Source organism: Rhodofomes roseus (genome assembly GCF_022264815.1).
Source record: "Rhodofomes roseus strain CIRM-BRFM 1785 chromosome Unknown C8Q71scaffold_30, whole genome shotgun sequence".
In the NCBI taxonomy this organism is placed as follows: domain Eukaryota; kingdom Fungi; phylum Basidiomycota; class Agaricomycetes; order Polyporales; family Fomitopsidaceae; genus Rhodofomes; species Rhodofomes roseus.
Genome location: NW_025952986.1, coordinates 277,745 through 289,470, shown reverse-complemented (window position 1 = coordinate 289,470; position 11,726 = coordinate 277,745). Strand labels below are relative to the sequence as shown.

Below are 11,726 nucleotides of genomic sequence, written 5' to 3'. Positions count from 1 at the left end.
GCTCGTTCGTCTTCAGGACGCTTCAACCAGTCCATGAGCGCCGCACCATTGCGTAGATTACGCGCCTCCTCCCACGACATCTCGTCTGCGCCGTATCCCGTCCACTTCACCAGATACTCCTTGGCCCTCCGCCCTACTCTCCGCTCCGCAACGATGGCTTCGACATAGTACTCTTTCTCACCCTTCCTGTTGACTACCGGCGCAGGAGGTAAACGCCTAATGTTCGCGCTGCCGTCATCGCGAACAGGAATGGGCCGTTCAGTGTCTGGGGTTGGGACTGCGCCCTCCCTCGGGATACCTTTGCCAGTCTGCACGAATCGCTCCCAGCTCTCGATTGTATGGAGGTAACCTCGGACATACAAGAGCGCCTTCCAGTTCGACGCATAGTCCAGATCGTGCAGGAAGCCCCGGCCGTTCGCCATCAGAACATTGCCTTCGCTGATGTCGCGATGTAAGATGCCGGCTTCGAATGCAGTGCGATGGCCTGAGTGCACAGGAAAGTGGAAGGGCATGAGTCAGAGGTCGCATCTCAGAGATCAAGCGGTTACGGACCTTGAATGGCATCGCGCAGTGCCCCCACCATCTCCTTGGTCCTGCGGAAGTCTGACAGTGGCGTACCAACTGATTTTGACACGGTTCGCGTATGACTGCGTTCATAGAACTGGATAAGATCATCCCATAGGTACTTGGACGAGCATGTCTGCTGCCCGACCCGCGCCGGGTCTGTCTTGATCAGCTCCTCTGCTCCGAGGTCGTCGCCAGCCACGAACTGCGCCAACCCCGTCCAGCCTTCATCCCATGCCTTCAGAAGGGCTTCTGTCTCCACCTCGTCGTCGCGAGCGTCGGCCTCCAGGTGGGACCTCAACACTTGCGACCCGATGTGTGCGAAAATCTGCTCGTAATGTTCCGTCTCCGGTCGTCGCGCAAGCTGTTGCCACGAATCCTTGATGATGACCTGAACGCCGGCCGGCCGCCCGTCTTCGTCCATGCGAACACCAGTAGGTTGGCCCTGACTGTCCACCTCCAGAGCCGACCATACCGTCGTGGCGCGGGAGAAGAGACCAGGGTTGATGAACACCAGGTCATACAGGAGATACCTGAAGTCGTACATTCCGCCCGCACCCCTGACAGTGACCCAGCGGCACATCTTCCACACGTGTTCGTCATACTGCACACCTCCCGCGTGTAGTGCTGCCTCCAGCTCCTCCCGATCGTCTCGCGTTGGTAGTTGGACAGTCGGGTCGGCCCCAACGATGTCACACCCTTCGTGGAGTGGGTTGACAAGACGCCATAGGAACTCGTGCAAAACCGCGCCACCCTTCTCCGAGTACTTGAACGCCGGCGAGCAGACAGCGCCCGCGTGGTCGAAACGGTAAATCCGTGCGTCTCCCCCATATACGCCGATGACGAAGACAAACAACCTGCTTTGAGCGACTAGGATGTTTCGTGCACTCTTGGCTAATTGTACCAGAGCCTCATCGTTCTCCTGCGACCTATATTGCTTGGGGACGGCCTTCTCGGTGCTCTTCGCCTCGAACACGATGGAGATGTTCCGCCAGCGATCGCGAAATCTCCCTGAGAACGTTTGGCCAGGAAGGGATGCGACGACATCGGGCTTAGTCGCGTGGTGATTGGTCTGGTATTTCTCGAATGGGAAGTCGATAATCTCGTGGGCGTTGTTGTGGAAGCACAGTCGTCGCTCGGGAGGGAAATCCACAACCAGTTTCGCAAGTCCAGAACACTGGACGAGCGTTAGCCAGTAATTCGCACCTGCGCAACCCCTTCACTTACCAGAGGTTCAGACATATGGGACTCATCCTTCCCCACCGGAACTTTGAACGGTTGTCGCGCTTTCAAGGGCGGCGGCTTCACGTCTCCGGGCACAAAAACGTGCAGGAAGTCGTCCATAGAGCCATTGATGCTTACGATTTTTCCGTCGAGCTCGCTCCGCCATGCCTCCATGTCTTGCTCATTCGCCTGCCTGACATCGCGCTGACGAAACCGGTAAACGTGCCGCCGATTCGACTGTGGAGTAGAGAAAGCCATTGGAGATGGCTGTGATGCGGCGGCTGGATGCGGGTAGTGGGGGTAGCTACAGCGGGAGCTGCACGGGGGGCCGCGCGAACGCGACACCTGCGATCTTTTGAACCGGTGTGGCATTGTCGGAGATTCAAGTCGATGGCCAACGATGTGTTAAGTGTTTAAAACTCGAATTCTGTCTGATGGGCCACTCATGAGTCAGTCCCGCTTTTGCACTCAAACAGGAAGGTCGATACAGCTTACCGTCCGATAAATGCTCGTGACGTCGATAGCTATTGTCGTAAGAGACAGTGAAGCAGCCAGGTAAACCTCTGTGACACAGGGCTGTGGTCAACAGGCGCAAATCGCGTCACGGTGTATGCTGAGGGCGTAGATGAGGAGGCAACGACGGCGAGACGACGCCACAACCGCGCTCATGGATCAGGCGGAGTCTGAAATGTCAGCCACGTGGGGAGTTCAGATGCCACACGGCCGATACCGTCGTACCGATCAACCGCTTCCATTGTTCATCTGCTTATGGAAGGCGTTGTCTTTGCGGCCTTGGCACCTCGCGCTGTCAGTGTCACTTCAGCGTACATTCGACTAGCACTCGCAAGGGGACGAACACCCCTGCGAAGCTGAACATCTAGTCACCAGGCGTCAAGGCCTTAAGGCCTCCGAGTGTAGCTGAAGTCAGATCATACGGAGTATCTACTGTACGTTGAGCTTCACAACACGTGGAGGCCACGGCCGCCTGACCATCCTCGACAGTCATATACAGACTGAGTATACATGTGTTGACCCTGGATGTTTGTGAGGCTACGAGCAAAGCCGCCTACATCGCCCAGGCCCAGCGTGTACTACTGCTAGTACGTCGACATTGTAGCCGAAGGAATGTCAGGCGCAGACGTCGTTACTGCGTCACATCAGGTTGCGTCGACATCAAATGAGCTATTTATCATGAGAGTGCAAATTGCGGACGGTGTCAGCTGAGAACTACATCATCATGTGAAGAAAGCAGGGTACAAGAGCAGCGCTACATCGATAGCGGTCCGGCGGCAGAACTACGTACAGCATAGCGAGTATATATACAACAACACAGCGATATGAACGGTGACAAGCGGTAGCGAATAGATGAGAGTCACGTTCGACTTCATCGCTTTCGGGGCGGCGTTGGACGTAATTTCCAGGATGCTTGAGGAAGCAGCTTAGACTGCTCGCTGTCGGGCCTTGACCGCTTCGATGGCCCGACATCGAGATCGTCGTCGACGCCGAGGTCTTCCTTGGAGCGTTTCCGACCACGGTGACGAGCATCGCCACTGGCATCGCCCTGCCCCGCTTGAGTGGACGTAGACGGTTCGGGCTCTCCAGCAGAACTATTGGGCGGATGCGACGGGGGGCTCCTGAAATCGGGTGAGATAGCGTGGAGACTCGCCATCAGGTCTTCCCCTCGCGGGTCCCAAGGGGGAGATGGCGACCGACTCGCATCGTGGGCCGGCGTGAAACGGAACAACGCAGCGGGCAACGCAGCCGAATGAGACGAGGATGCCCTCTGTGAGGGTGGCGTAGGCGACACGGGATCGGGTATGTCTTCCCGGTGTATCTGCGCGACCGGTCGTGTCCATGAATCTTCAGGTGGTCTCGATCCAGAGCTGGCCGTGTGCGGTGTCCGAGGCGCGTTGTTGCCATCTGGTGCAGGATTCCGTCGTCCCAGACTCTGTCGGGCACGGGACTCTATCTGGCTTCCAGTCACGGTATCTTTGGGTCGTGCTTGGCGGGCTGGCACCCCGTCGACGCCCTGCGCAGGTGCCCATGGTATTGCCTTGTCGTCCACCGGCCAGTCCTCGCGCGCAAGTGCGTCGTCAAAGATCTGCAGCACGGTCTGGTATGTCACTGGACTGGTGACTTCCGGCTCGCCCCAGGGAGTGTGGTTTTTGCGGCATAACACCGTGAAACGACGGAGCAATTCGCTCAGAGGCTCGTTGTCAGTCACGAAGAAAGGCTGCGCGAGCCAACCGATCTTGAAGTAGGCGCTTCTTTTTTCGTCAGGCGCGTCCACGAATGACTTGAGCATGGTGTACTTGTCACTGTTATGGTTGCAATGCCTGAGAATGAGCCAAACCAGGAGCCAAAAGAACGACTCCAGATCATGTCGTATTTGATGGACGACACCGCCCACAAGGACTTCTATGGCCATGAAACAGAACGTGCCCTTTGACATATGTGCATGAGTACCGAACGGCAAGCCAAGACATAAATGGAACTCACTGTGCGCTGCTTGCATTCATCCCTGATCTTCTCCGGGTCTGCAGTCCCGATGTCGGTAGTCACTGCGTTCGGTCTTGCTCCTCTGTTAGGCTCGCCCATCCCAACGGCGTCGTTGGCATGCTGGGCCGACAACTGTTTACGGTCCTCGCGCGGCAGACTAAGCCAATGGGAAAAGGCTACACAGCCCCGGACGTTCTGGAGGGGTTCCCACGAGTTCCACTCATTCCCGTAACCCGTCCACTTCACCAGATACCTCTTGCCCTCCGCCGTCTTCCGCTCCGCGATGACCGCATCCACAAAGTACTCCTCTATGCCCTGTCGGTTTATGACCGGACGGGGGGGCGGGACGGTCTTCTCCTTAGTTCCTTGAGCTTGGTGCGCATGTTCGGCAGCAAGAGCACGGCCGTCAACGCCCTCCCTCGGCTTGCCCTTCCCAGTCCGGGCGAACTCCTCCCAGCTCTCGATGGTATCCTCGTAACCCAATGCGTAAAGCGTCGCCTTCCAGTTGAAACCGTAGTCCAGATCGTGCAGAAAGCCTCTGCCATCCACGCTCATCACGTTCCCTTCACTGACGTCACGCTGTACAACGCCCGCTTCAAAGGCCAGTTGATGCCCTGTAACAGTGCCGCGACAAGCATGAGCGACCTGAGAGAAATAGAGCGAATGTCGAACATACCGTATATGGCGTCACGAAGCACCTGCACCATCTCTCTCGTCCTGCGGAACTGCGAGATCGGGGTACCGATGGTAGTCGATACGAGACGCATATGGCTCCTCTCGAACCACTGGTGTGCGCCATGGCACTGGTGTACACCGGTCCACGTCCGATGCCCGACTGGGGCCTCCACGTCCGCTCGAAGTTCTTCATCTTCTCCGAGGTCGGCGCCCAACGAGAATGCTGCTAAGCCACGCCACTCTGCGTTCCATACCTCCATGAACGCTTCCTCCGCGGCCTGGTCCCATTGTTCACTGTCCATGTCGGTGGGCAGGAGATGCGGCGCAACGTGCGCACGAATGCGCTTCCAGTGCAACAGCTCGGCGTCGCGTGCCAGCTGACGCCATGATTCCTTGATCACAACGTGAGTCCCAGTCGGCTCGCCATCATCGTCGAGCTCCAGAGCTTTCCAGATCGTTGTTGCCCGGGAGAACAAGCGCGGATTGATAAAGAGCAACTCGTAGACGAGATACTTCTTCGCAGGTTGGTTTTCAGCGGGATCGATGGTGACCCACCGGCATGCCTTCCGCGTCTCGGAAGTGACCTCGACATCAGCTTTGCGCAGGGCCCGAGTTACTCCGCGTGACGCAAACCGGACAGTCGGGTCCGCCCCGACGATGTCACAGTCCTCGCGTATCGGATGGACAAGTCGCCAGAGAAACTCATATAGGACCGCGCCGTTGTCCTCTCCGTACTTGAACGACCGTGTGCAGACAGCACCAGCATGGTCGAATCGGAAGATACGCGCTGTCGACCCGTAGACTCCGACTGCGAATGCGCATAGTCGGCTTTGGGAAACGAGAATGTTGCGCGCACTCTTCGATAGCTGCACCAATGTCTCGTCGTTCCTCTCCGAGCAGTAGAGCATGGGGTCTTCGCTCTCCACGTTCTTGATTTCGAATACAACGGAGATGTCCCGCCAACGATCGTGGTCGTCATCCTTGTTCCGGGGAGCGAACGTGCGACCAGGGAGAGACGCGACGACGTCCGGCTTCGTCGCGTGCTGGTCCCGCTGGCATAGAAGGAAAGGAAACTTGATCTCTTCGTGCGCGTTATTGTGGAAAGACAGACGCTTTTGTTTTGGGAAGTCCTTGACTAGGTTCTTCAGCCCGTCGCACTGGATGTTCATCAGCACCATGATCGTGCAAATCTGCGGTGGACACATACCAAAGGCTTGTACATATCTGTCTCCTTCCCACCGACCGGCACATGAAAAGGGTCTGCGGCCTGCGAGGGAGGCATCTCCGCGACGCTGGGCATGAAGTAGGATAGAAATAGCTGGATATCGATGTCCATCTCCACGATCTTGCCCTCGACCTCGCTCCTCCAGCCGTGCTTGTTGACTTCGCTCGACTGCAGAGCATCTGCCTGAATAATCGTATAGACGCGCGATTTCATCTGACGGGGTGTTGGTTGCGCCATCGGAGGAGAGGTAGTTCGCCGACGAGGCAAGTGGATGTCGGGAGGGAGACTGCAACGGGAGCTGCACAAAGGCGCGTGCGAGCGCGATCTCCGCGACCCTTTGAACAGGTGTGGCATGTCGGAGATTGAAGCTGATAACTCGTGTTGGTTTCAAAATGGAACTGTCGCTCAGGCACCCCAAATTCTGTCTGATGGGCCGCTCATGAGTCAGTCATTGTTTCTTAGCCCAAAGGGGAGGCTGATATGGCTCACCTTCCAATAGTCGCTTAATTTACGGATGATCTGCCGCTAAAGTTGCAGAGTCCCGACTATACACAAAGCCTAGGCCTAACGCTTGCAGGCTATGCGTGGAAATCGCGTCGTAAGATACGCCGAGCGCACAGAATGAGGAGGAAGAAACAATGAGTGGACAGCGCCACAACCGCGCTCGTGGATCAAGCGGAGTCTGAAACGTGAGCCACGTGGGAATTTTTGATGCCGCACGGGTGATACTGATCTACCGCTGCTATTGTCCGTCTGCTTTTGGCAGGTGGTGACTTCGCGACCTTGTTCTCTTGTCGCCCGGTCCCGGGATTAGAGAAGCCACCCCATATTTAGAAGCATCTGGTTCTTTCGGCGGCAGTACACGTTGAAGCGACGCGCAACGGCCTACAATGGCGCGGAAATCCTTATAGGGCTCTCCAGCGGCGGCACTGCAGTGAAATGAGTACGTTTGTTGCGCGTCAAGTCACTGTCTACCGCGAAACGATGCAAGCCGGATGGTTGGCGCCGCTGCAAGATTTCGCAGTTCTTGTGAGTGGAGCGGACGAATCGCCAGAATTTGGAGAACTCGTAGAGGATGGCGCCATCGTATGGCGGCTCGCCGTCCGTGTCAGTCAACGCAGCCGGCGAGCACTGTCAGTCACCTGGTCAAGCAGATGGCACCAGCGGTCCGACACCGATGGATACGCGCTCTTGCGGCATAAATGCAGATTGCAAAGACAAACAGTCTGTTCTGAACAACAAGGATGTTTCCACTTGCCAGAACGTTTCGATGGCCCAGGTTCTTCGTCATTCTGCCCCAAGTTCTTGTTTGACCGAAGTTTTCGCGGGCCCGGGCCTGTCTTAGGTCCGCTTTGACCGCTCGCAGTATCTGCGGACGAATTCCAAGTCGGCGAGAACCGGCGGTGACTGTGATCCGTTCAATCGGTGGGGGAGAGTCCGGCTCGCTATCCTGCGGGGAGCTCGACTCGGATGATGCAGCCGCAGAATCGACTGCTCACCATGGCCCTTGGCCGACGCACCTCGGGCCACGCGGCCGCCCACGCCACAAGCGCGTCGAAGAATTAAGACGGAGCCCCAATCTCCGTGTGTGGCTCGGTGTGGCTCCGCACGTGCCACGATACATAGCAAAAAAACCATCGCCTCCATTTGTCTGTCTACTTTTGGCAGGTCTTGTCTATGCCCCTGCTCTCTTCGCCTGGGACGCTTCGCGATAGCCGCCACGGGTCTGAAAACAAACGATATTTGAAATACAAACAATGTTCGAAACTCGACGCATGTGTACGGCGTTGTGGTACACCAGGATGGCATTACTCCTTTTATACGCATATCCGGTGAATTCGTTGACATCTGTTTGGCATCTCCCACATGCACATCCGCCGTCTTCGCGTTTCCCTTTATGATCGGCATTTGACTCATCTGATGACCTTCCCTTTCAAGGATAGGTTCATCATGGTCAGCCTCATGATTTGCTTTAGCTGCTTGCTATGAACCTAGTCCTCCTCGAGCTCCACATTAGGGGCCCGAGCAGCTGTTTGTCGCCCCTACGTGTGCGCAAACATTGCCTATCGTAACCTCCGTCACCTCCGGTTTTGTCATACTCGTTCAAGCAACCTCTGAGCAAGCTTCAAGCAAGCCCTACCAGCCAGGCGGAGCGAAGCGAAGCAATCCCTTGTACACGTTATAACGTTACATGGACTTGGGTGAGGCTCCTGGACCCGCTCGTTGTGAATGTGCGTATCATATTCTGTCACATCTCTTTGTACCCTTCCTTGTCCACCGATCCGCATACTCACAAACTCACACGCAGGCCACCGTCGGTGTTGGTTGGGAGACAATGCACCCCAGAATCTGCAGACTGGGAACAATCGTTCCGCGTACCACAGATAGCCACTCATTGTAAGACCAATCAAGCATCGATCGATTGTATGTGATCACGCTCGCTGTATGTGGCTCGCGGGCCATGTACCCACGCGGCCGCAGGTACTTTATGTGACCGGCGCCGCGAAATCGGCTTCTATTCTACCTACTACCATCTCATTGCTTTCTCAAGCCTGGATCGTCTGCAACGCCACTTCGACAGCTGAAGGTACTCAGCCTTGGTCGACAACATCATGCCGACAACCCGTTCTGCCGACAAGGCACAGAAGAGTGCCACCAGCAGCTCCAGGGAGCCAGGGCGAAGCCACTGCGGTGGCGAGTTGACTGTGGTCGGAAACGACGCAAGGAGCTTTCTGAAGCAGTGTATCAACGAGGCAGACATGCCGACGCCCGTGTGTCCTCGCCCGGAGAAAGGTGTCTTCAAGATGCCCAGCAATAACGATGACAACTATGGGCACAGCTTGACAGACACGATAGTGAGTAGAGCACCAGCATCCTGCGTTTGCGCAACGAGCCACTGATTGCGGCACAGACGAACGGACTCAAGACCCTCGTTCAGTCTTTCCCTCGCGAAAAGCACATCGCTTTTGGCAGCAAACACGGCCAGAGGATCCCGCTGCAACTCGGTGTTCCCGGCTGCCAGTGTGTCGGGTCACCGAGCATCATCGCAACGCTCCCCCTGTATCCCGTCCTCCCGGTCATCGCCGGTGCCACTTGGTGGGACATCTCCATTTTCGTAGACGTCAACACCGCGGAGACGGACGACCCCATCGCAAAGTCCCGCAGTAGCCACGCCGCTACCCTTCAGCACATCGAGGAGAGCGCCAACTGTATGATGGTCGCGCAGGGGCGGCTCTTCGTCTTTGCGATCGGGGTGTACGGCCGCCTGGCGCGTATCTACAGGTTCGACCGTGCGGGGATCATGGCGTCTCCGGCCTTTGAGTATGCAGAGCACCCCGAGATTCTGCACGAGTTCCTGTGGCGGTTCCTCAACCCGTTCGAGTATGGCTGCATAGTCGTCGGCAGTGATCCCACCATTCGGGAGCTCACGGACGGGGAGTATAGCTGGGCACATGGAGGTGTGCGTCAGTACGAAAAGGACGAGGAACGAGACGGGAAGTTCATCGAGCGCCAGGACGTATGCAGGTGGTTCTCTTTCAGGAATGGTGAAGGCCGCCGGATAGAATACCTCGGGTACAAGATCGTCTCCGCCAGCGTCGACCATGTCTTCGGCCGGGGAGTCGTCGTGTGGAAGGCGCTGAGCAAGGGAGAGAAACGTGTGATCATCAAGGACGTGTGGAGGTCGGTATCGAAACCGTCGGAGATGTCCCTCTACGACGACGTCCAAGCGTACTATCAGCAGATGCAAGCGGACGACTGGGAAGGCGACATACCTCTGCTGAGAGTCCCGGGTCTCGCGCTCATGGCACGGGGAGAGAGCTTGGGCGAGGCGGAAGAACGTCTACGGCGACCTGGCCCCCGGGCGACGCGCACTGGGCCTGCTATCCTCACGGACATGAGCCATCGCGACTTGGGACTTCCAACGGGGCACCAAACTATGACCGCGAGACTGATAGGCAAGGATGACTGGCGCGACCACGAGAAGGACCACGACCGACTTGTCATCGAGACGGTTGGGACGCCGTTGACCCACTTCGGACGGACGAAAGAGCTCGTCGAGGCTTTCCGTGACGCCATCCTGGGTACGCCATTAAAGTTGATCTCGTCTGTGCGTCGCTTGCTGAGCCTTCTGGCTTGATATCATAGGACACAAGTATGCGTTCGAGGCCGGCGTGATTCACGGCGACGTGAGCGAGAGAAACATCCTTCTCGACCAGGAAAAATTTGCGGACGTCAAAGGGTTCTTGCACGACCTCGCTAATGGCTTCAATTGGAAAAGGTTCCTTCAGTCTCGCGGATGGACAAACGACATTGAAAGCTGGATCCAGTTCGTGGAGACAGGCAAAGGGATAGTGTCTGAAGACGGTGAGCAAACCGGGAGACGGAGAAGGACCCCCAGGCCTAAGGATGACTCTGCGCCGGGATATGGCTGCGCTCACCGAACGGTCAGTGCATTGGCGCGGGATCCTTGCACCGTACTAATTAACTCTCGTCCACAGGGAACGTACGAGTTCTGCTCTGTCAACTCCCTCCAAGAGCAGGCAACGGGGTCCCCACCACGATCCGGCTGGGTACGCGACGAGTCCGACGACTTGGAGGCCTTCTACTGGGTCCTCGTCTGGGTGCTCATATCCCTGCGCTTAAGCACCATCAGGCACAATCTCGGGCAGGTCGAGCTCCGTACCCTCTTCCCCGCGCACCCTCAACACCGCGCCGCCTTCAACATCAAGCTGCGGTGGCTGAAAGCGAACAACATCCGCGTGGTGCAGGAACGCCAACTGAACACGCTGCTCAATGAGTTCCGCGCGCTGTGCTACCGGAACGTCATTTGCTTCGCGTCCGACGCGCAGCCGCGGATCCCCCTGACGCATGACGCGGTGTTGGAGATATTCAACCAGGCTCTCGAGACGGATGGCTGGCCGGAACGTCCCCCTAAGCCAGATGACAAGAGTGTACAGCGAACCGCAGGCAGGACCCGGGTCGAGGGTCAAGCGCAAGTCCAGCGCGACCAAGAGCAGATAATTCCACAAGCAAACGTGCACGCTCGAGATGATGGAGGAAAACGTCAGACTCGGAGGGCCAGGATGGCAAGTAATGTTTAGGGATCTGGATGTACTCTAGATGTACTACTATCACGTATACGTTGTGCGATGTATGTACTTATGGCCTTACCGTTACTCAAGTATTCAGTACTCAGTACAGTACTCAGGCCTCAGGCCTCAGGCCTCAGGCCTTCAGGCCCCAGGCTTATTGTAGCTTAATCGGTGCTGTCAGCTTTCGACCGCAGGACTTGACTCGAGCGCTCTCGTTCTTCTGATTATGGACGAGTCGAGGCCAACTTAAACCAGTACTCATATCCAAGGACATCGAAAAGTTCGGCGAAAGACCAGCAAGTCAGCTGGGAAGCTATTCACCCACTAATGCACGCACATTAGTACAAGTTGAAGGAACGATACAAACGATACAAATGCAATACAATTGTACTAACAGTGGCCCAGTAATGCAATTTTCGGACATTTACTTAACTATCTCTTCCCCT

General features: G+C 56.7%; 3 protein-coding genes across 3 annotated transcripts; 1 reads left to right on the top strand and 2 right to left on the bottom strand.

The window, feature by feature from the left end:
* Positions 1–889: 889 nt before the first annotated feature.
* On the bottom strand, positions 890–1,738 carry C8Q71DRAFT_672855 (uncharacterized protein; the record flags this gene model as incomplete). Its single annotated transcript, XM_047919684.1, has 1 exon — positions 890–1,738. A coding segment is annotated over one exon (849 nt), but the record flags the coding sequence as incomplete, so codon positions are not given.
* A 4,096-nt stretch (positions 1,739–5,834) lies between these two features.
* Positions 5,835–6,807, bottom strand: C8Q71DRAFT_842521 (uncharacterized protein; the record flags this gene model as incomplete). Its single annotated transcript, XM_047926550.1, has 3 exons — positions 6,677–6,807; positions 6,170–6,612; positions 5,835–6,119 (listed from the first exon to the last, which is right to left on the bottom strand). Coding segments are annotated over exons 2-3 (657 nt in total), but the record flags the coding sequence as incomplete, so codon positions are not given.
* Positions 6,808–8,799: 1,992 nt separating this feature from the next.
* Positions 8,800–11,289, top strand: C8Q71DRAFT_862381 (uncharacterized protein; the record flags this gene model as incomplete). Its single annotated transcript, XM_047928021.1, has 4 exons — positions 8,800–9,042; positions 9,099–10,269; positions 10,334–10,632; positions 10,687–11,289. The coding sequence occupies 4 exons, from the start codon at positions 8,800–8,802 to the stop codon at positions 11,287–11,289; spliced, it is 2,316 nt and encodes a 771-aa protein (XP_047773923.1).
* Between the last annotated feature and the right edge of the window lie 437 nt (positions 11,290–11,726).